The sequence below is a fragment of the Antechinus flavipes genome, chromosome 3 (genome assembly GCF_016432865.1).
Source record: "Antechinus flavipes isolate AdamAnt ecotype Samford, QLD, Australia chromosome 3, AdamAnt_v2, whole genome shotgun sequence".
NCBI classification, from domain to species: Eukaryota; Metazoa; Chordata; class Mammalia; order Dasyuromorphia; family Dasyuridae; genus Antechinus; species Antechinus flavipes.
The window spans coordinates 87,841,554-87,867,523 of NC_067400.1; the positions used below are offsets into that span (position 1 = coordinate 87,841,554).

General features: G+C 35.9%; 1 protein-coding gene across 3 annotated transcripts in view; it reads left to right on the forward strand.

Annotated features, from left to right (window-relative positions):
• ENOX1 (ecto-NOX disulfide-thiol exchanger 1) overlaps positions 1–25,970 on the forward strand; it is a 345,774-nt gene that overhangs the window by 69,398 nt on the left and 250,406 nt on the right. For all 3 annotated transcript variants that reach the window (XM_051983858.1, XM_051983857.1, XM_051983856.1), the window contains 2 exons: positions 7,743–7,886; positions 9,502–9,639. In XM_051983858.1, the coding sequence (XP_051839818.1) occupies positions 7,874–7,886; positions 9,502–9,639 (151 nt within the window). In that variant the 5' untranslated portion in view covers positions 7,743–7,873. The remainder of the gene's footprint in view (positions 1–7,742; positions 7,887–9,501; positions 9,640–25,970) is intronic.

Sequence of the window (25,970 nt, forward strand, 5' to 3'; positions counted from 1 at the left end):
TCTAAAAGAAATGCAGTTGTACTGTCAGGAAGATATCAGGCAAGACCCAGATTAGTAGTGGGAATTGGTGACTGCCTGGGGTACTGAAGAAGCTCTCAGTATTCTAGAATTAGATTTGCTGCCTTTCTAGCTCATGTGTTCAAGACGGGACAAAAAGGAAACTCCTAAGACTTACCAGACCATAAAACCATTGCCCACTTCTCGAGCTTCCTGTAGTCACAAAGGAAAACGCCGCAAGGATCCTGGGCAACTTTCTTATCTATAGATGATTGATCTTGGTCAAGAAACTGAAGGCCCCTGGAAGATGGGTGGTGTTTTTAACAGTGTTATAAGGCCCTTGGAAGGAATAGGCAGATTTGAGAAGTGAAAGAGCTGTTTTAACAAAACAGTGTCTAAAAATTTCTGTCCTCAGGCTTGAAATACAAAAATAACAGGCTTCTAGCCATATTGATTATGTCGGGGAGGGGGGGAGGGCGAGGGGGGGGGAGAGAAAGGGGAGAGAGGGGAGGCTACTATGTGCCTGGAGTTCTGCAAATCCTATCCAAAGGTGTTAAGACTAGAAGGGATAGGGAAAACCTGCTGTAAAGAGAAGCCACAAAATATAGAAATAAACAGAAATTCACAGGAGAACAAATCCAAGAAAGGAATCAATAATAAAACCTATGTCTATACAAGTATGAACAAATTAGCTTTAGAAGCTAATACAAAAAAGCAATTATATATGACATTGTACATTTGTGACTTGGGATGAGTCTTGTGGGACCTGTGACTGAACTTTGACCCTGGAATATTGTATTTTATTTAAAAGAAGTGGTGAAAGGTGAGATAGAGAGGCATTGAATGTCAAGAAGTTATTCTAATGTGAAAAATTCTTAAACTCATTGGATAGTATTGTGGTGAGTATTTGGGGTGAAAAATTCATAGAGAAAGAAATGGAAATGATGTTATCAGAATACACACACACACACGGAGGGAAGAAGGCCACTTGGACAGAAAAAAAAGAATATAATGGAGCTTCTTGAGAGGTCTCCCTTTTCTATTTGTAGCCTCACATAGTTCCTGGCACATAATAAGTCCTTAATAAATGCTTGCTGATTGATGGATTGACTAACTTAGTCACAAAGATTCTGTTTTATGGCATGTGGCTCACTCAGTCCCTTCCAACTATAAAATTTTCTGATTCCATAATGCTAGGACTATGGAGATGATGATCCATTAAGACCATCATTTTCAAATAACTTCCTCTTTTCTCTTCCTGTTTTCATCAAAAGTATTCTTGATGTGCATGTATACAGAACATTTTCATAAAGATTTTATAGAGATGAGGTGTGACTCATTCCTTTTCTCCTGCCCTTTCTGTTCGACAAATCATGTGTGTCCTTCTTGGAATTTTTTCTGCTCTGGAATATCTTGAAAAATCAATCCCCAGTGCCTTTTTTTTAATCAAAGACCAGCTTTCATAAAATTTTCTCTATATATACTTGTTCACCTCCTGACTCTGTCTTAAGTGCCTAAAGTCACTTGGGCACTAAAATGGCAGAGCCAAGATTCAGACGTGAATCTCCTTTGATCACAAAGTTAGTGTTCACTCTGAGACTCCATCAGATGTCTTGCTGTTCCTCACAAGCAATAGACACACTCTCTCCTTTTATACCTCCTGTTTCTCATGTCTGGAATCCGTCCCTCCTTCCCTCCATCTTCTAGCTTCTCTGACTTCGATGACAAATCTCCTTAGTGCCTTTCCTATGAGACTGCCTCCCATTTACCCTGTCTAATCACTATTTGCTTGTAGTTTCTCCCCCTCCCCCCATTAGAATGTAAGGCCCTTAAGGGAAGAAGATTGTCTTTACTTGATCACCAGCATTTCCTCAAGGGCCTAGCACATAGTAAATGTTCTAGAAATGCTTGTTGGCTGGCTGAAAAGTGGTTGTTTTGGCTGTACTTTTCCCCTGATGCCATTTTTGAGGGCCAGTGACTTCTTATAATAGGTCAGGATGGAGATATTGAGGCTTCTCACCTATTACCCTTTGTTCCAATTCTTTATTGATTTTGACTTTTGCTTCAACTAATTAGTGATTTGACCACACATAGTCAATTTTTGTCTGTTAAAGTACATTCATTTTCTTTTTTTTTTCCCCAGGTGATACTGGATGCTTAACCATATCTAGCCCCCAAATATTGATTTTTTTTCCCCATAGTTAAACTTTCTTTTTTTTTTTTTAAATTTAGTCTTCATGGTCACATGTGGCTTCTGAGCAATAAACAAGATTCTCAACTTTTTGATGTATTAATATATATATATATTTTAAACATTTTTCACTCTCTTCTTCTGCCTACCTTCATAAAGAAGTCACCTTCTAGCAAGAGATGTGCTGGTTTGTTTTGGAGTAGCTTATCAACTACTTCATATAATTTTTCTACACCTTATTTCTCCACAACAGATGTTGGTACATAAATTGTAATTTTCTTCATGGTAGGTTTGATTTTGCTCTGTTTTGCTTGTGCGAATCTTGATTATAGGAGACAGTTTGACATAGGAAATAGATTTCTCTATTTAGAGTCAGGAAGCCTAGTTTCAGATCTTGCTTCTGGTACTTACTGTGTGACTATGAGTAAATCACTTTAACTGCTTGAGTAAAACTCAGTTTCTTCATCTGTAAAATTGAGATAATAATACCTTTAATACCTGCCTCTTGAGATTATTGTAAGGTCCAAATATCTATAAATATGGTGCTTTGAAAACTTTAAATGACCATATAAAAGTAGTTACTAGAAAGTGAGAAAACTATATGTCACATAAATGATGTTTTTTTTTGGTGTGCCCAGAATGGAGTGCTCCCTGGTAACTCTTGTCTTGTGAATCACCATGGACAGTGAATTAATAACTAGTGGACAACTTGATCATTATGAATCTCTTATTATTTAAGTATACTGTATCTTGGATGACAGAATAGGCTGTTACTTCTATCATAATCCAAGCTTTCCTTGTTTGGTAGACCTGCCATAGCTTATGGTAACCCCTGAAAATACATGTCATTTTCACCCTATGATGAAATCTCAGAATCAGACTTCTGTGGAGATCTGGACTGGAGCTAAAATAAAATACTAGGAAATCATCATATAAATTAACCAGGCATTATTCAACACTGCAGTTGCTTTTCTTTAAAGCAGCATTTCGATTTGAGATTTAACTTTTATAAATAGGTAAATGAGTTGGTTAGTGGAGCAGCTAGCCTGGAGCAGACTTCAGTCTGACCTCAGGCACTTATAGCTATGTGAACCCAAGTCACTTCACTTTGATTTCTCATTCAGCCCAAGAAGGGAATGGCAAACCACTGGAGTACCTTTTCCAAATAAATCTCAAAAATGGGGTCAGGAAGAATTGGCTATGACTGAACAACAACGAACATATGGGTTACTGATATATCACAAATGGGACTGGGAATATACCAGAGGAACAAAGGCTTGGGTTGAATGGTAGAAAATCTAAGGGCTACATGACTTGTGGCTGCAGGTTTTACATTAACAGCTGCAAAATTGTACTTCCTTGTTCACCGTACCAATAGAGAGCAGTTTCTGGTATCAAGTCAATTATGATATTTTGATTCTATATCCATGATAATAATGATGATAGTAGTAATAGCTCATATATCCATTATTTTTAGCTTACAAGTTTTGTTATTGTTTTTGCCGAACAATCTTGTGGAAGGGGTAGTACCTTGTAGAATCATTCATATGTTAATGAAGAAAAATTTGAATTAGGAAAAGTGAGTTTTCCAAAGTCATGTAGTTAATGAGGAACATAGTTTAAACTCAAATTCAAATCTTCTAACACGGTGGACGATTGGAGGGGATGAGGAAGGAGAATGCTTCTGAAGCACTGAAGAATGCTGTTATTTATGATATATATTTTTAAATGATGAAGAATTTCTTAAAAGCTTTGGAGATTCAGAAGTTAGGTAACTACAGAGAGTCAAAGGCAGAGTTTTATTTTTCAAATGATTTTGTAAAGAGACAAAGAAAAGTCACTTAACATTTTGTTAGAGTTCAAGGCATCAGCTTGCTAGGCAGTTACTCATGGAGTTAGTTGTGGAAACATGTGGTCCTTACTATTTCAGAATTAATTACATAATTACCCACCACTACAGAGGGATCCCAGGATATCTTAATAGAAAAGCTGCGCTCCAAAATGAAATAGTAATAATAATTAGCATTTACTATATTCAGAATCCTATATAAACTTTAATTTAACCTCCCCACATCTCAATAATGTAAGGAAATATCCCTAGGAATATTAATCTTACTTCTAAGTTAAGAAATTAGAAAACTGAGACCTTTATGAATCTTTATAGTTATTAATAAATATTATTACTAATTATTAGTAAGAGAGTACTTTATATAGTGCTGGTCTGAAAGTCAAAATTATAAACATTAGAACTGATTATTAATAAGACACAATTTTATATAGTACTGTTCTGAATGTCAAAATGTGCTGAGTTCTAATCCCATCTCAAATACTTACTTGCAATGTGACTTAGGACCAATCATTTATCATCTCTTACCCCATAATTTCCTACCTGCAAAGTCAGGAGAATGTGTTTCACAAAGTTGTTAACAAGGGTTAAATTTTAGTGGGTGAGTGTGTGTGTAATGTGTTATATACACACATGTATACACATATACACACATGTGCATATAAGTATAGCATATATGTATATACACATGCATCTCTGTGTGTTGTGTACATGTGTATATATAGGAACACATATGTATGTCTATGTTCAAAGATACATGTATATACATATAGATATGAAGATTTATACACACATTTTTATAAAGTGGTTTATAAAAGTTAAAGTAGTGTATAAATGCTAGCTATTATAAACAATACAGTGATAATGCAGAACAAATGAGTTATTAAATCAAAAGGAAATTAGGTACTGGGGGAGGAAAACATTTCCCTGATTATCAACCAATATTATTAAATGTAGTACCTTTCTTCCAAAGCCAATGATTTCAAAACTTTGTAGATTTGTTGGTTTGCTTTTCTTAGCCTGGTGTGAGGAATTGACCCTTGGCTTTAGTGTTAGGGAGACTAGGTTCAAATCAAATCCCTATTATTTACTACTTTTGTGATTTTGTCATATGACTTATTAAAGTGTCACCTTAATTTCCCTGGGCCTTAATTTCCTCATCTCTGAATATCTGTGACCCAATGATTGTATCCTACTCTTAAAAGAGATATATACCAAACACTCCCATTTGAAATAAAAATAAATTAATTTTGAATTTTAAAAATTGTGACTTTATATGACTGAATATATCCTCATCTATCACAGAATTATATTTCAAAAACATTGCCCAAACCATGGAGGATGTATGGGAAATTGGGAGAACTTCTATACATTCATACAACCAGGGGAACTTAAGGCACAGAAAGACCAAGTGAGTGACCCAGATTACAGAAATCTTCAGGAATGTATCCAGGTTTAAATTCTGAGAACTTTAGATTGTTCAGTACTCTTTTCAGTGAAACTATGTGGTCCTGTATGATGGGCAAGGAAACAGAGCTGGATTAGCCCAGACACACACCAATAGGCAGAAAATCAAGTGATACCTGGATATTTTACATTTCAAGTGATTCCCTTGTCGAGGAGATTCCAGGCCCAATTCCCTTTGTGTTCTTCCAATCATGAAAATGTCAACCATTAGCAAACACTTTGCACAGTGGAAAGCTAATGCTGTTCCAACAGCACTTTCTGAAAATGGCAGGTGTAAGACAAGATTGTAATTGGCTTGGACTTTCGTCCTAAGCACTACAGAGATAATCAGATAAGTTCTCATCTCCAAGGTTGTAAAACCTTTTGAGGCTTCACAATTGAAAACTTGTTAGATAAAGGGAAAAGGTGATATATGCACACTTGGGTGCAAATACAACTAGCTTCTTGAACTGGGAAGCTATCCAACTTACTCCTATTTAGAGAAATAAGTAAGATAAATACTCACCTTGAAATGATCAAATGAAAGGGCTCCCATATCAGGGACATTTGGGCAGTTTGAATGAACAAATTTCAGTCCGTTTGGCTGTGCACATTCTCGAAAGGTTTAAGCAGTAGTGAACAGAAGAGGCTTTATTGGGACAGAATTTTCAGATTTTGGTGGCATTGTGGATAGCTAAAGAGTATTTTAGGTACATCATTTCCTCTGCAATTAAATTTATTTTATGTGTTGGGAGTCTTTTTGTCTAAGGCAGTCACTGACTGTGTTAATTGTTGCACAATATATAAGTGAGTCCCAGAGTCATATGGGTAACAGAGTTTAATTGCCTGGTGTAAAATATGTATACTAAGTACAATCTGCTACCACAGTGAAATGTTGGATGGATACGAACAGTTTACCTTCATTGAAGTATGTTTGAGGAAACCAATATGTCTTGCATTTCCTACTAGTAGAGACAATACTACTTGTCACTTCATAAAGACAGTGGGAATAGTTTGGGGGGTTTTCGGTGTCCACAAATCATGGTTTTAGAACTTCTACTCACACAGGTGACTCATGTTTCTGTTTCTCTGCAACTAGCTCCTGCTACCCAACCACTGGATAGTATTATAATAAACTATTGCACTACTCTGTAAAGAGCCATACCAACAAGGCCACCTAGTCCTTTAGACAGACCATATAATGTCTAATTCTCAGGAATGCATTGATATCAATTAGTGACATATATGCTTTTAGAGGAAAAAAAAAGTTCCTGACATCAGTGAGTGGGAGAAAAGAAATATTTCCTCTCATTTGTTGGCTTGAAGCTATTTGATATGCCATATGTTTCACTTCTTTTAAAATGACATGATTTTTCTTCTCGTTTGAACCATTAAAATAAATCAACATATATTTCAGATTCAAAGAACATCCAGGCTAAGTCAAATTATGTCTAGGTTACAAGCATATTCCAGCAGATATTGGAAAAACAAACATATCTCTATACATCCCAGATAGACCCAAGACTTTTAAGGAAGGAAAATTATCATCTTTTATTCAGGATCTGGCATCATCTATTATTGCATTTCATTCATTTTTCAGTTTCCACTTTAAAATCTATAAAAATTGTTTTTATGTAAGTTATTTCATTTGAGGCTCATAGCAGTCTTGTGCAGTGGGCCCTATAGAGATTATTATCTTAATTTTACAAATAGGGAAAATGAGACTTGGAAAGTAGAAGTGACTTATTCATTCAGCTAGTAAGTTTCACCAGTGCAATATGGCTCTGAGTCTTCCTGACTACAAATTCATTTTCCTATTCTGTACTCCATGATGCTTTAGAGCAGTTTCTTTCTTTTCATAAACACTTTTTAGAGCTCTTTTTATCTTTACAAATATTTAATAGCCAACTGTCCTCTAAACTTACAGGGTGACTTAGTTCTTAACATAAAAGCCAAATTCTTGGTCAGCTCCATTTCACTGATGTGTGTGTGTACATAGAAAAATCTGCAGAGGAGCTGCATCTAAGATCCCATGTGTGAAGACTTGTGAGCTGAAGGCAGGATACCTGACATCTTCACAAATGGTTCTCATCATCAACCTAGCACAGGACACAAATGGCATATCCCCTGGTTAGGGACACTTATCTGGACTCCTGCAAGTGGCGTCTTGCCTAGAAGTGGGCTTTTCATATGGCTTTTGTTTTGAACCCCAAAGGATAATGGATTTAGTTTCTTACCAGTCTTTTCATCCCCTCTTTATAGAGCCTGATGATCTCCTTGTGGACCCTGCACCAACTAACCAAAGGGCTCCTGCACTTCCAAGTGTATATAATGCAATAGTCGATGATCGTGGACTTGAAAGTGTCAAAGAGAAGCCCAAAGAACTCACACAAATGATGGCTGCAGGTAAATACTAGTGATTTCCAAGAACCTTAGCAATATTGTCATAGGGCTTTCTTTGGGAATATTTGCATAATGAAAATAAGCAATGACCCATGTTCTCCGGGTCCTAAAGGAAATTAGCGGTGAGCCTTGTAAAGACTGGACTTTGAATACCAGTGATTTTCAAGAACCTTAGCAACCTCATCATAGGGCTTTCCTTGGGAATCTTTGCATAGCTGTGAAAATAAGCAATGACCCATGTTCTCTGGGATCTAAAGAAAATCAGGCAGTAAGCCTCATAAAGGCTAGACTTGGGGTTAAACCAAATTGAATGTGTGTGTGTGTGTGTGTGTGTGTGTGTGTGTGTGTGTGTGTGTATGTGAAAGAGAAAGTGGTCATGGAAGTCTTTCTTGAGAAGAAGTTGAAGTAAGTTATGTGTTCTCCAATCAGACTTCAAAGTAGAAGCTGGATCCCCTACGGGACAAGAGAGTTGTGCAGGACTCCAACAGTTGGCAGGGTGAAAGATGAGTAGAATTGAATGGATTGAATTTCCCCCTTCAGTGTTTAGTCCTCTGACTTGTCTCCAGCCCAACCATACCATTTGTAGTCCAACACACCCCTATTTGACCTTCACTCATTATTGTACACCCAACCTGGTCTTGAGTTATAATCTAACCCAAACTGGGCATCCATAGCAGTAGCTATTCAAGTACCACTGGAAAAACTACTTCCCTCCTTGACTCTGATAAGAATGCAAAATGAGTTTGTAGACTACTGCTTTAAATATATATATACTTGAGTTCCTTTAAATTAGTGAAATGAGAAGTCCAAAGGAGAGGAAGACTTAATTTTAAAAGTATGTGTATAGATAGATAGATAGATATGTATGTGTGTGTGTGTGTGTGTGTGTGTGTACATATATACATACATATATATGGCATTGGAAATGAATTATGAAATGAAATATTCTGAACAGAATTTTAATGTTGATAATTATTTGTAAAACTTTTAGTCCCTGAGAAACACCTATTCCAAAAACACACGCAAACCAATATCTTTATTTCTAGTCTGGTAATTGAGATGATGTCTTCAGAAAAAAAAAAAGAAAAAAATCTCTGCTTTGTTTATCATACCTCCTGTGCTTTATTAGTCCTCATGACAACACTCTGAAGCCATGGAGTACTGATATTGGTGTCCCCATTTTACAGATGAGGACAATGAGTCACATAAAGGGCAGTAAAAGATGGAAAGAAAACAGATTTTTCTGACTTTCAAATATGCAATTTTTTTTCCTCCAACGTGCCTGCTTTTCTGTAACTTAACTAATGTTGTTTTACCAGGAGAAGGAAGTACTTTTCTCCTCTTTTCCAGGGGTGCCTCAGTAATAGCTCGTTGTGTATAATATAAACTACATGTCATTAAGTTCCTTCTCGGAACGCATTCAGAAACTCTTTATGTTTATGTCTGGGGAAAGTATTGCTGTAGATTATTGTGCTTTATTTTTTGGTGATATGGGGATGTGGTAAATGAAGCCTCACATCTCTGGAAACATAATTTCCTTTAAAACAAACATTCTTGCCTGTTGACTCCAACTTATAATTTGTTTGTTGTTGTTATTGTTTTTTTTTTCCCCCCGCAGCTGCTGATGGTTTGGGAAGTATAGCAATAGACACGACACAACTGAACATGTCTGTCACTGATCCAACAGCCTGGGCGACCGCCATGAACAACTTGGGGATGGTACCAGTGGGCCTGGCGGGGCAGCAGCTTGTGTCAGGTGAGCCTCCCTCCTGAGCCCGGATGCAGAATCCCGACTCTGGTCTTTATTGTCTCTGGGGTCAGCACGGGCCTTTTAGGAGATGCTGATGGGAAATTCTGCTTCCCGATTGTTGAGCCTGTTTACAGAGCCCCCGCAGCTCTGACACTGGCTTGGGCTTATGGCTGTGTCATATCTGAGTGCATGTGTCCCCTTATGTCCTGGTCGGCCCCAGCCCAGGTCGTTTCTCAGAGAAGAGTCCTTCAGCCGTCATCCTCTCACCACCCCGTGTCTGGTGGCCACCTTTCATCCTCGCCATCCTCCTCTGTGGCTCTGCCCTGGTCTGTCGTTAGACTCACGGTTTGAAGCACATTGTAGTAAAGAATATTGGAACAAAGATGCTTTAGACATTTCCCATTCTGTAAGTGGAAGTTAAGCTGACTTCTGAGAAGGGGAGATGTGAGTTTGAGTCCTGGCTGTTGCAAATACTGCTTGTGTGATAATGAGCAAACTATTCTATGTCCTAGACAAAAGGCTTGGTGAAGGCACCCATTACATTGGTAAAGGAAGTCCCCTTTATTTCTTGATACAGGCTTGGTTTCAAAAAGAAACAAAAAAATTCTTGATTCAATTCATCCAGTATTTACTGAATACTTTTTATGTTCAATATTATCATTTGTGAGCTTCAAGGAGCAAGTATAAGATATAATTCATGTTCTCAAGGTTTTTGGCCATTGTCACAGAAACAAAATCGATGCATATAAAGTTGTTTTGCTATTTAAATTCATCTGAAAGTCCCTCCATCCTCTGGCACATTTTGCTATCTGTTCTATATCATGCTAACCCTGAAATCATCCCTAGCAGAACTACTCAAGTTGCCAGAGGTCTTTGTCTAGTTCTTGTCATATTGTGTGGGGACAAGTATGACAAGAAGGTATGTATCCAGGGCCGGTGTTGTGTACTGATAGAAGGTCAGTTTCTTGTGAGCAATTATCAAATTGTCAACCATCAGCCCTCCTTACTCTGAGCTGGGAATGCAACTTGGGTGATCTTAGAAAACGGAGATATAAAACTCAAGAAACATTATTCTTTCTTTCTCTTTTCTTTCCTTCTCTCCTTCCTTCTTTCCATTTTTCTTCCTTTCTTTCCTTCCTTTTTAGGGAAGGAAAGCCCTTGGAAAGAGTACTCTCATTATTTCAGATATCTGTAAAATAGTCATTTCCCTTTTTAAGTTGATGGCGTGAAATAATGTTCAGAGGAGAAAAATTATATGAGGAAAAAAAGGACAGAAAGATATGAAGAAAGAAAATAGGAAAGAAAAAAGGATGGGACAAAGAAGAAAATTAGTTTATTCTTCTTAGCACCTCATAATTTGTATAAAAGATAGTCCTTTGTGGCAGTACAAAAAAAAAAAAAATTACCACTTATCTGATCTGCAAGAATGACCTATAGATGTGTGTGTGTATTTGTGCACACTACCAGAGTGCAGGTAAATCTATAGTTTTCTTTTGTCCCCCAAGTGTAATCTCTACAGATGAAATTGTCTCTAGTTGGATGTCCCTTCTTATCACTTGTTACCTAGATACTTTAATCTCACCAGATATTTCCTTCATTGAATTAGTAAATGGAGATTTTCTTTTTCTCACTCCAAATTTTTCCAGCCTTCTAATTGAAATATTAATAGCTTGGAAATTACTTTAATCCTCCCAACCCCTCCTCTGTTCCCGGAATACTTTGTGTCTTCCGGAATAAACCATATCCTCAACAATTCATTATTTTTTCCTATGGTTCTGAGACTTCTGACGTTTTAACCATGACCAATTTATGATTTTCCCAACAACTTACCATGAAAAGAATTACAGCCCTGCTCGTTATAGAAGATTTACCGTGTCTGCACTGAATTACATTCTCTATCTCCTGTATTAGCCAAACTGCTTAAACTGTCTCTGAACCTTTTTGGGTCTGACTCGGCTCTTTCATTATTTCCCACACCTCCTCTTTAGTTATATGTAGCCTAGCTTTCTCTGATTTCATCTGGCCGCATTTGTTTAAGTTTTTTTTTTTTTTAAATGGAAATTCTTGTGCTGTCTCAGATTGGGATTTTTTTCATATTCCTTTTTCTTTAGCTTTGCTTTTCTACATAATCAGAGCTCACCTAAGCCTGTTAATTGGCTCTGTAAAAACGAAATGTTAGATGGAATGGCAAGGCAAGGGACGGTTATTTCCATAGGAGAAGTGTTATAGTATAACAAGATTATAGCTGGGTTTCACCACAGATATTATGACAAATTAAGGATTTCATTATCCAGTGACTTTGGCTGAGGCAAGGTCATATAAGTTTTGCTAACAGACTTAGCATTCTTGAGGTAGGTCACTGGCTTTCATTCACATGATATATTCACTTGTCCAGTTCATGAATCGGAGATTGCTTGATAATGGCAGATAGAACAACTGTTTTTAACCTTTTTGTGTCATAGATTCCCTATGGCGGTCTGGTGAAATCTGTGAATCAATTTTCAGAATAAGGCTTTTAGATACATAAAATAAAATGCATAGAATTAACAAGGGAAACCAATTGTATGTGTGCATATATATGCATATGTTTTTAGAGTGCTTTTGAGTTTTTGTTTTTGAGTGTTTTTAGAAAATGGTTCTCAAGATGACAAAAGTAGTTATTAAGCTTCTGAAAAAGAATTCTCATTACATATTTGACAAAGATGAAGACTTTTGTGGCGGAGAGGGAGCTTCTTAACCTTGAACAGCTACTGCCCGTGGTTGATGCTGTCTTGATGTTGTTGCTTGGCTTTTACCATTTTTTTTTTATCATTTTATTATATACTATATATTCTTCATCAGATCTTAAAAAAACATACAAAAAGAATCTCTGTTTACTTTTCCTTATGTGGGATGGAGATTGGAAACTCTTTGTGGTTCTATATTGTACTGAAAATCCTTCCTGCCCACACCCACACACAACACATACACATACTTCCTATCTGTATAGTACTGACCTTTTAGTCATACAATAATTTTAATTTCTCATCTCCTGTCCAACAGATGTTTGTTAAATACTAAATCATATCTTGGTGTATGTGTCGTGTTGTGAACTATAGGAACGACAGTCTCTTCTCTCCCTGTCAAAATTGTCTTGCATATGTACATGTAAATGTATAAATAATGCGTACACATGCAGTGAACATTTATGTGTGCACACTGATGAATATAAACATGTACATGCAGACATATAGGCATGCACATTTGTAGACCTATAAACATACGCACATATCTGAAACAAGGCTAGTGACGGTGATTCCATTTTCTGGGCTTTCTTCTACCAGACCATCATATATGCAAGTTTGTACCAGTGACTAATCAATTCTAAGCACTGCTAACCTTTTAAATACCAGTCTGATGTTATCTATACACAATTTAATCTCTTATCTATTGGTGCTATAAAATTGAATTTTTGATCTGGGCAAATGTCAAAGTCTTTCATTTGTAAAGAGAGACTCTTGTTAATAATTGTATAATGTCTTCTCTGCTTCTGTATCCTTTCTTTCCACTTGTTATTCATTGGCATTTTCTGTTCTTGTAATAGCTCATTCTTGCATTATGGATTCTCCGTATTACATGCATGCATTCATATAATACAGTCAGGCAGAAAATTATCCAAAAGAATGCCCTTTAATAATGCAACTCTTATGTAAGGGATTCAAGAAGAAATATAGTTATATTTGGAAAAAAACAACAACATATCTCTTATTTACTTCAATTTCCACATTTTACAGATGAGAAAATGGAGTCCCAGATGCCTCAAGTCACATAAATATTAAATATCAGAACAGGGATTTTGTACCCTACCCTCTAGCTCCAAATTCAGGACTTTCTGCTGTTGCTTGCTGTCTCTCACTTCAGCATTTCTTTCACATTTTGCCAAGGACCAGTACTGTCTTTGAATTGTCTTTGAAAAATAAATAAATATCATTAGTTAGAATTCTTTAGGTTGGATTTCAGAGGAGAATTTTATTATATGAAGTTCAATGCCAGAAAATGGATTTAAATATTTAATTCTTTGTGACTCTAATCTTCGTTAGAAATTCTCTTTGAAGTGGGGGGTTCTTCCCAAAGATTCCTGGGCTTAGAGTTTGGAATCCAGAGATATTAGACTCTAGTGTCTAGAGAATACTCAGGAGGAGATTAGGGGTATCAGATAGACTGCTATGAATTAGTGATGGCTATCTGACTTTCAAGTCCTTGAATGTGACTTAGCAGGGCAATAAAGACAGAAAAGGGGGAGAAAGCAGTAGGTTTCAAAAAAGGAAATCTTACACAAAGCAGCAATCAAGTGGAGCTTTTTAATCATGAAAATAGAGAAGATGAATAAGACTTGCATGAATCCAATCAAGTAAAAGCAAAATTGGAAGCAATGAAATACAGAACTAACAGGATTTGGGTCGACTATAACTCCACTGTAACATAAGACAAAACATCACATCTTTTTTGCCTCTGACCTTAATTTAAAACTACCTTTGTTTTTAATGAACTCTCAGAAGGGGAGAGAAAAGGAGATGAGAAGAAAATGTAGAGAGAAGATGGGTAAAAGAGTGGACATTGGCCACATGGCAAGAGGAGGAACTAGCTTTCAGGATAACCCAGCCTTCTTCATGTGGATCAACCTTTGCTACACATCCCCAAGTAATAAGCTAAATAAGATCCTTTCACAAGATGTACATGGATAGGGGTAGGAGGTTCCATAGGATTGTGAAGTAGCCAAAGTGTGTGTGTTCAAGGCTGTCCCTTTCCTCTCACTATATTAGTTCCTTTTTCTGGCTGGCCCAAGTAATCTCACCCATCATCCCCACGTCAGGCATCTCTCTTGTGCCCCATTCTTGTTCATAGCTAAGTACGAAATAGATGTTGCTGATTGATTAAGAGATGATTTCTCCCAGGGTCGTTGGCAATTTAACAAAGGATTCTAAAAAAGCACCAATAATGTCCCCCAGGTACACAGAGAGCTGTGGCTCTGCTTATGGGTTTGATGGATCTACTATAGTTATTTCTGGTTGGGGAACAGGATAAGGCAAGTAGCCAGCCCTTCCACCCTTGTTTTCTAGGAAATAAACAGTTGAAGACATGATGTAGCCCCTTAATGGGTTACAGGCCCCTCGGTGTAGATATTTTACTCATTGGTAAGACCAATTTCTAATGAGGCTGGAATTTTCTTTATGGATTCTGCCTGATTTTCTTTATGGAAACTGCAGTTCTTCAAGAGTTCTGTGGTTGCAGAAATATCCTTCTATTTTGTGGATTATTCAGGAAAACTTGCCTTCAGCTGAACCATTGGGAAGCCCTTGACCATAAATGCAGTGGTTCCTACAATGTTATTTAGACAGAAATGACTTGAGTTTCAATCACACCATAATAGAATGTATGGCCGTTTTTTCCTTCTCCATTGGAAGAGACTGGCTTCATAGAATGCCTAAAATTCTTAGATATCATTCAGTGCAAACCCCTCATTTTTTAGAGGAGACTCAGACTAGGTCATTCTTTGTTTTGTACAATGATAGTCAATAAAGAGCAGTTAAATGGTGCAGTAGATAAAATGCTGGGCCTGGAGTAAGGAAAACATCTTCCTTAGTTCAAATCAAATTCCTCAATACTTACCAACTGTGTGATCCTGACCAAGTCACTTAACTCTGCTTGCCTCCATTTCCTCATCTGTAAAATGAATTGGAGGAAAAAAAACGACAAACTACTCCAGTATTTATGCCAAGAAAACTCCAAATGTGACTGAAGTGACTGAACAACTGTCAGTTTATGGTCTTGCTACACTAATAGAGGAAATCCAAGACCAGTCTTGGATTCATAAAAAAATGTACTTATGCTATTATTGGTATTTTATAAGTTTGGTCACATTCAGGAATAAGGAGCAAACAGACTTTTTAATCTTTCAAATGTCCATTAAAGTTTTCATGGCCCATGGGTTATATTCAACCCAAATCCTGTTAGTTCTGTATTTCATTGCTTCCAATTTTGCTTTTACTTGATTGGATTTATGCAACAAGTCTTATTCATCTTCTCTGTTTTCATGATTTAAAAGCTCCACTTGTTTACTGCTTTGTGTGAGATTTCCTTTTTTTCTTTTTTCTTTTAAATTTTTGAAACCTGCTCTTTTCTCCCCTTTTTCTGTCTTTATTTCCCTGCTAAGTCACATTCAGGGACTTGAAAGTCAGATAGCCATCACTAATTCATGGATGCACCTATGATAATAATTGGCATTTATATAGGATGTTATGGTTTGCAAATCACTTGCAAAGGTTCACTAATTATACCTACACAACTTCTCCAGCTTATACTTCCATTTCTTCACTCATGGAAATCATGCTAGATAAGACTTGCCTGAGTTCTCATGAAATGAATGGTCAAACAACAAATAATAGAAACAGTCTATAATTTCATCCAAAAGAATTACAGTAATGAGACAACATACCAAAACCTATGGGATGCAGCCAAAGCAGTTCTTAGGGGAAATCTTATGTCTAAATAGCTACATGAATAAAATAGAAAAAGAGGAGATCAATGAATTGGGCATTCAACTATAAGAGCTAGAAAAAGAACCAATTTAAAAAATCCCAATTGAATATCAAATTTGAAATTCTGAAACTCAAATGAGAGATTAATAAAATTGAAATTAAGAAAACTTTTGAACTAATAAATAAAACTGAGTTGGTTTCATGAAGAAACCATATAAATCTTTGCTTAATTTGATTAGAATAATCAAAGAAAAAAAATCACTAGCATCAAAAATGAAGAGTGAACTTGCCACCAATGACAAAGAAATAAAAGTAATAATTAGGAGCTTTTTGCTCAATTGTATATCAGTAAGTCTGACAATCTAACTTAAATGGATGAATATTTACAAAAATATAAATTGCCCAGATTTAGAGAAGAGGAAATATTTAAATAGTCCCATTTTAGAAAAAGAAATTAAGCCATTAATGAATTCCCAAAGAAAAAATCTCCAGAGTCAGATAGATTTACATGTGAATTCTACCAAACATTTAAAGAACAATTAATTCCAACACTATGTAAACTATTTGGAAAAATAGGTAAAGGAATACTGCCAAAATCTTTCTATGACACAAATATGGTACTGATACCTAAGTTAGGAAGGAACAAAACAGAGAAAGAAAATTACAGACTAATCTCCTTAATGAATATCGATGCAAAAATTTTAAATAAAACGTTAGCAAAGAGATTTCAGCAACTTATCAGCAGGATAGGACCCAATGACTATGTGGGATTTATACCAGAAATGCAGGATTGGTTTAATATCAGGAAAACTATTACCATAATCAACCATATCAATGACAAAATCAACAGAAATCATATGGTAATCTCAATAGATGCATAAAAAGCTTTTGATAAAATACAGCACCCATTCCTAGTAAAACACTAGAGAGCATAGGGATAAAGTGAATTTTCCTTAAAATAATAAGCAATATCTATTTAAAATCAACAGCAAACATTATTTGTAATACAGAAAAGCTGGATGCATTCCCAGTAAGATCAGGGGTGAAACAAGGATGTCCATTATTACCACTATTATTTAACATAGTACTAGAAATGTTGGCTCTAGCAATAAGAAAAGAAAAATAAAGGATTTAGAATAAGTAATGAGGAAATAAAACTATCACTCTTTGCAAATGACATACTTAGAATCTTAGAAAATCACACAAAAATCTAGACAAAACAATTAACAGTTGTAGCAAAGTTATAGGATGTGAAATTACCAGCATTTCTATATATTACTGACAAAGCCCATCAGCAAGAGATAGAGAAATTCCATATAAAATTACTGTAAACAAAATAAAATACTTGGGGATCTACCTGCCAAGACAAGCCCAAGAACTGTATGAATACAGTTACAAAACACTTCTCACTCAAATAAAGCCAGATCTAAACAACTGGAAAAATATCAATTGCTCATGGGTAAACTGAGCTAATATAATAAAAATGACAATTCTGCCTGAATTGGAATCCTTGTTTAATGCCATAACAAAGGCATAGGGAAATCATGCTGGGTCAGGCCTTTACCATATATTACCCTAGTTCTGATCATAGGCTACTGGTTACCCACTGGGTTTTCAGCTTTCCATTGTCCAAACCATCCTGTCTGCAGCTGCCAACGAAGTTTATACTCTCCAACTTGGCATTTGAAGCCCTCCACCCCCATATCTCCTTTTTCCCTCTCTTTTCCCCCCATGCACATCCTATCCAAATGCCAACTTGCAAACCCCTGGTGGAATGTACCTCCCTACTTGCTTTGCCATTTTAGAAGCCTTTCTCAAGGCTCAGGTGCATTATCCTGCTTTGGTTATTTCCAGTTATTAATACCCTCTGTCTCCTCAGTGCAGTGGATAGAGTGCTGACCCCAAGCTCAGAAGTACTTGAGTTCAAAGCTGACCATATTAGCTGTATGTCCCTGGACAAGTCACCTGAGCCTCAGTTTCCTCATCTGTAAAATGGGCTGGAAAAGGAAATGACAAAACACTCCAGTATCTTTGCTAAGAAAATCCCAAATGAAGAATCAGACATGACTAATCAACTAAAGAACAACAAAAAGCACACTGTATCCACTCCTCACCCATAGTAGAATTAAGAGACTTGAAAGCAAAACATGTTTTTGTCCATGTCTGGGACAGTGCCTTTTCATATGGTAAATGCTTAAGAAATGTCTGATTAGTTGAAATTTCTATTGAATTCAGCTGAACTCTGTTTAATTCTCACAATAATGAGAATTGAGGTTGGTAGTAAATGTATTATTGCCCCCATTTTACAGATGAAGAAAAGTAAAAGTCCAGAGAGTTTAATACAGCTTAGTAAATAGTTGAAGTGGGACCTGATTCTGTGTCTGATTTCAAAGTCAGGATATTTTCCACTATATTCTTTCCACACTCTCTAATTTAAAAAGCTAAGCAAGCTGGGTAGCAAGCACCTTAAAGCATGAAGAGTTAATTCAACTCAATCTCACTAGAGTCTGTTTTTCAAGGATATCTTTCTGTCTTGGAATATATAATAGAACTGAACTGAGATTTCATCTCTCGCCAGATTCTATGCACAGACCCCGATTTGGGCTTATTTTTATGTGTGACTCTGAGGAAGTCACAGCCTCCTTGAGCCTGTTCCTCATCTCTCAATTGATTGGGTTGGATTAAATAACCTTCAAGCTTCCTCCCAGCTGCAGATCCATGGTGCTCTGACCAATTGATTAGGAATTCTGGAGATATTCAATAAAAAGAACAGAAGAAGCAGTAGTTTGAGGTGTATGTTAACCGGAGGAGACTTTGAATGGCTTAACAGAAATGGAGTTAAATAGTATTGAACAGTGAAATGAATGAAATTCAGAAAGCCTTGGGTTCTGTTCTTGGCTTTGGGCCTCAGACATCTTAATGTAGGAGGCAGAATAGATCCATTGGATAGTTCAGCTAGCCCAAAAATTGAATAATTGAAAGAATTCCAAAGTCAAGAATATAAGAGTGAATATTAAAATGGTGCCTTAAAGGCAATACCTTGACAAAGTAATCAACATAGAGAAGAGAGATTCTTCATAACTTATCATTTGCACCAGTTAGTCTGGAAAATGGCTTATTCATTTCAGTCAGTTAGCAAGCATTTATTAAAGGTCTACTATATCCTAGACAGTGCTAGCTATTGATGAGAGAAAAGAGAATATAAAACAATCTCCTCCCTGAAGGACCTTATATTTTAATAGCATTATGTGTGATCTGGGAATTTGTAGTTCTGAAAATAAAATGACCTGTTGTATTAAAGATCTGACACATGTATAATTGAAAATATTTTCCTCAATCCTACTTTCTTGTTTTTTCATGCTTTTTTCATCCCTCTCAGTGCTCCAACTGGAAATAGCCTACTTCCAAGATCTTGTGATTTTGGTCCTGTGAACTATTCTAATGCATATAGCAAGCCTTTTACAATGGCTGATATGAAAGCTTGCCTGAGGTTACTTGCCCATAGTTATAACATAGGAATATATATGGAAATAAAAAATTGAATGGTGAGCTTCTTTTGGTGGTTTAACAAATAATTATGGGCTCTATTTATGTTATTGAGAATTTGAAAACAGAATTCCCCATGAAATTTGGTGATGAGTATTTAAGCATTAATTATATAATATAATTAATTACTACTTTATCTAATTTTTATCGGTAGAAATTAGAATTCTGGAGGCTGAAGTATCTTTGGATAAGAATACCTTCTGTGTGCATGAAATCTCATGAGAAAGATCTCTTGGTGACGCCTCAGTGTTTGTAATGTTTTTGTGTTATCTTAGTTGATGTTGAAAAATCCTATCTTCCCATCTTACATATAAAGAAATTGAAGTTCAGAAAGCTAAGTAAATTCCCAGTAACAAAGCCCATACCAAAACCTAAATCTTGACCAGCATTTTTTTCCATTTCATTGTGTGCCTTTACTACCCATTTTTTCTGGTGAAAAATAAGGTATAACAACAATAACAACAAAAACAATAACATTCATGTAATGTTTTCAGGTTTGCAAGGCAATGTACATGCATTCTTTTAATTGATTCCAACAACAATCCCATAAAGTAGGTATTAATATTATCCCTGATTTAAAGATGAAGATATAGTTAGAGAAATAAGTGATCTCCAAAGACCATATTTCTAGCCAATATAATAGAAAACCCCCTTAAATTTGGAATCAAACGATGGGGGTTCACAACGTAGCTGTTCTTTCAAATATTTTAGGACCTTTACAAATGATCTGACCTCTGTCAGTTGATTCCAAGTCCAAAATCCCACGCTATTCCTGGAAGTAAATTTATTCCGACAAGACATGGAATAAAATAGTGGACAAGAGAAAGAATAAATATAGATAGACAAGGGACAGAATAGAGTAGTGGGCAAGCGACAGAATTGTTTAGTGGACTTAAAAGTCCACAGAGACCTGACTTTGAATGCTAGCTCTTCACTTTTTACTAATTGTGTGACCTTAGACAAGTCACAATAATAATAAAAAAAAAATAACAGCTCACATTTATGTAATGCTTACTATGTGCCGGACACTGTGCTAAGTGCTTTACAATCACTATCTCATTTAATCTTCACAACAATCCTAAGTGCTGTTATCATTCTCATTTTACAGATGAAAGAATTAAGGCAGGGGGAGGTTAAATGCCTTGTCCACACGGCTAGCAAATGGCTGAGACACTTGACCTTAATTGAGACCTAATTTCCTCACCTGTAAAATAGGGATAGTGACACCCCTTGAAGAATGTTGTAAGAAAAACTCTGTAATGTGCTGTTTAATGTGAGGTTTAATATTAGTGTGATTGATTGATATGCATTCATGAAGTGTTTAATTAGGCTTGTATATGCCGTCTTGTGGATGTGGATAGAGGGTTGTCTGGACCCTAAAGGTTGGATTCAAAACCATTGAACTCCTACTGACTAAACTAACACAAACATCCTTCAGAAAATTATATTTGTGCTTACTCAGGAATTATTGTATGTTAAAATGAAAGGTAGATCTTCCCTCTCTCATAGGCCCAGACCAACAGACATACAAGCAAGACAAAAAGAACTTTACAAAAAGAGGCTACCCCTTGATATTTCATGGAAAATATAAAATGCTGACAAAATATTAATGAACTATGTGGTGTTTGCTTCTTACTCAAAACCCTCCTTTACTTTTCCCTGACTCATTTTAAATTCTGATCACTTTCTTTGCCTCTGAATTCTTCTTACCCTCTGCCTTATGGCTCAAACAGCCTTCTCTCGAGTATGATAATAGTTTGCAGAAAATTTTTTTGTTCCGCAACAATAACAAAACACAACAATAACAAAATGCATTGTTACCCCCAGGGTAATTTAATATACTACTCATAATATTCTTTTAGATTTATTCATTAAATGCTTACAATAACTACAATGATAACTTTAGCCCAATAAATTCCAAATTAAAATTTACAAACCTATAATGCTTCAAACATGTACATGCTTGTTGTAACAGTGGAGAAATATATTTGTAACATAATTGGGCAATTATTTACTGGTTAACTTACCATCAAAGACTTTTTAGCTCAAACTCCTTGCACTATCATGATAAATCCCCAAGGGGTTCACAAACCACTAAATAGGAATCACTGGAGTATGATATAAAACGTATACCTTGTTTCTTCTTCCCTTTCAAAGAATAAAAATGAGCCCCCTCAAAAGCTTCTGCTTCTAATTATCTCTAGCTGAGCCTTAGGCTTGTCCACCCTTACTGTGCCACAGTAAGCAGCTCTGGGAATATATATATATATACTTCCAGGAATATGTTACCTGTACTTAAAGCCAAATGAAGAATAAAATGATAGTGAGGCATTATTATTATTGGGATATTTCTGTTGGAGAAAAAGAAATGAACTTTCTGCCCTAAGCAATTTATAATACACTTCACTTTTTCTGCTTTTTTTTTCCTTTTGCCAGCGTTTTTGTTTTTTCTTTTGGTTCTTTTCTTTTGGTGTGCCTTTTATGAGTTGTTTGTAGCTGTTTAATAATTAAATGAAATATCTTTAAATCTTATCTGCTTCCTATCCTTAGAGTTGCTCCCCCATCTTTTAAGAAATGGTAAAATTAAGGCACACAGGAATAGGGAGATAGTCACTGGGTCAAGCAGGAATACAGCTTTTGGGGATCATTTTCAAAAATAGAAATTAGAAATTAAAATGAAGCTTTCTGGGGTTTTCTCCACTTGGTGACATAGTCTAATTTTGAATATATTTTTCATGATAATTATAATAATAGTTTACCACCAAAATTATAAGTTACAGGACTTATTTACAGCTGAAAATGACCTTATATATATCATGTCTGGGCCCTCATTTTGCAGGTGATAGATCTAAGGCTTAAAAAGTTTCAGGGACTAACCTGAAATTTCCTACCTAAGGGAGAAAATGATCAATTAGGAGAAGCTTTTGCCTTTTTTTTGATAATCAAAGCTTCTAAAAAAGTAGATTGTGATATATTGATATTCATTTAGAACCTGAAGTGCCACATTTTTTTTCCAGTAATTCATTCTAAATGCAATTCAACATTTATTGTCATGTCTACATGAAACTTTGTGCTAGAATACAAAAATGATGATATAATCCCTTCCCCTAGGAGTTTACAATCTAATAGGAGACAAAAGATACAGATAACATGAGTGAGACAAATATAAATTGGACTGTGATAAGGGAAAAGGAAGGGATTTTAGATAGATTCTTACAAAAAATATGGAGGGAGGGGACCAAGAAAAGCTTCCATCTCATGTTCATTTTGAGTTTCCAGTCCACAAAATCCCCTATATCTGTTTTAAATTTCTATCTCGTCATGGTTCCCCCATTTTGTATGTATAAAGTTGATTTTTAAAAAAGTTGAATGCAAGGCTTTATTTTTATTAAAGTCATTTTGTTAGGTCCAGTATAATGGTTTTGACTTTCAAGATATTTTGAGATCAGTATACCACAATTTACTTTTTCAAAAGTTTTGTTAATCAAAAAAGAAATGAAAAGAAAGAAAAAGACTTCACTAATCATTCATTTTCTCCCATAGATTGAAAATTAGTCCCTGAACCTCTTTAATATGTTAGTTTTGTATCTTCTGGAAATCTCACGAATGCTGTATTATCTGTATCTTCATTCTTTCTAATTCTGTTTAGTATCACAGGACCAGTAATTAATTCCCTGATGTATTGTAGGAGAAGTGACCTTTTTCTAAGTTGGTCAATCCAACCAATTCCAAAGCCATCTAACAATACTATTGTCTAACTTACATTTCTTTATTCTGCTCACAATGGTAAAATGAAAAATTGTACAATGTTTAAAATCTAGGTCAACATGTCTGTAGAATCCCACTACTCCATCTTTCAGTCTAAAGCAATCTAACCTGCTCTCTTTCCTCTTCAACCCTTATGTGGTAAGCCTCAGAATTGGCTCCTGAGAAGTCATAAATGGACCTTTGAAATCACTCTTTCTTTTTTTGATGCTCATTACTCATATACTTTAAGTTAGCATTCTAAATAAAGTTCATTGCCTTGTAGTTTTCAGGCTTCACTCTTTTTTTTTTTTTTTTAAATTTGTACTTTTCCTAGTTCTGTGAAACTTCTTTTCTCTACAGTCTTTCAAAAATCGCTAACAAAGGTTTAGCAATCAATTCTCAAAGTTCTTTCAGCACCTTAGGATGTTCTTCCTTTGAGTCTAGTATTTTGAACTCATCAAAGGCAGTTAGGTGCTCTCTTACTAGCTCCTTACTTATCTTAGAAATCAACCTTTTTGTTAGCCTTTGTTCCCTGTCTTCTTTAGCCCCAAGATTGCTCTTCTTGGAATAAAGAAGAGAAAAAAAGAGACAGAGAAACAAAATAAGCTTTGAACTGAGCAGTACAACCATGTTTCTAAATACAATTCTTTGATTTTCATTTTTACCTCAGCATAACTTTAAAAAAAATCCAAATTTATTTGTTGTTCTTAGATTTCCTTGCTAGCTTCCCTTCATTCTCTTTGGCACTACTGGCATATTTTTATGGACTGGAACTGACCTTATGAAGTACCCGACAAGTTTGCTCTAGAGTTCGTCTCAGTGTGATTCCAAAGACAAAGGTGAATTTTTAGACTCACCATGAATCAGCAACTTGCAGAGAAACTCCAGTCCCTTTCATGCCTCTGTCACCCTCTGCCTCATTTTAAGAGTCTATGATGATGTCAGTGTGAACAGAGAAAAGAGAATGGATGCAAGAGATGTGGTGTAAAACTGGTAGTATCTGGCAACTAATTGTATATAAGGATTGAGAGGGAAAAAAGAGTTTAACATGACTCTGGGATTTTGGACTTGAAAGACTGACAAGAGTGTGGGCACAAACCTCATTCCAGAACTTGGAAAGGAAAAATTGAGGAATAATGGTTCTTGCCATAAATTTGGAAGAATAATCCAATAAGTGGATTACAAGTTTCAAATTGTCCTCCAAGAATATAAATAAGCTTATATATGTGTGTGTGTATGTGCGTGTGTATATATTTATAGATATATGCATACTTATATATGTATATTATATATATTCAACTTCATAAATATGTGATTATGCCTATACACATATGTTTACATATACATATGTATGTGTATAAATATATATGTGTATGATATATATATATATATATATTTTTATGTAGAGGATACATAATCATCTTCTAATGGGATAAATGAATTTCCTTCATACCTTGGGAGTTTTACTCTCACAACTTAAAAAAGAAAGCAAATATTCAAATAGTTTCACAACCTCGGAAGCAAATCACTATCATTATCACATCATTTCTAGGAATAAAAAAATCTCCTGCATCTAGAAAGAAGACCTGGAGAATGGACATAATGTTTAGACCTTTCACATTCTGCTTATTTACTGAATCAAGATGAACTTATCTTTCCTTCTCTCCTCCCTTTCAGGGGAGGAAGGGAAGAGTGTCCTGCTCCCACTCATTCTGCTTCATTTGAAGTCAACAAGAGCTCTGCCCTTACAAATTACACCCTGAGGCTAGAGAAAAGACTGTATTCTACTGCGTGTGGAAGAGCAGTGGGTAGGAAAGCTGAAGCCTTCGATTCTAGTCCTAGCTCTGCCAGTTATTAGACATTACTTTGGGCAAATCATAACTTACAGGAGCTTCATTTTCCTCATCCATAAAACAGGAATAATAATAACTCCCCTGCCTGGCTCATGGCGTTGTGAGGTAGAAGTGGAATCCCAGAGGTGAAGGTATTCCAACACTGCAAAGGGATATTTCCCAGTAGATCCTATTATCCGTCTTTAAATGATCAGGCAGGATTATTATATGCCAGACTAGTTGGGGAGCCAATGTGGTATGTTGGATCAAGTCCTGAACTTGATGGTCCAATATAGTTTCGTCATGCTTTCCTCGGAGGCAGCAGGAGGTAGGTTTAAATGCCTCCTCCTATAGTTAGTGAGTAACCATGGACAGGACAGTCATTAAGCCTTCCATTCCTCCTGTAGAAAATATGGGTAATGATAACTAATAGTATCTACTTTATAGTATTGTCAAAAGGTTCCATTGGGATGATACATGTAAAATGTTTGGAAACTTTAAAGCTTCATGCAAATGCTGGTTATTATTATTCTACTCAGTGCCTTAAAGATACTTTGTAATGTCAGTGTTTCATTTAGCATCTTCCAGAAGGATATAAAAAGTGGCTACAGATCAAAGGCGAGGAAGAGCCCCTCGAGGATTGCCACATATGCTTCCCAAAGTCAGTCCATCCATAAACATTCATTAAAATCCA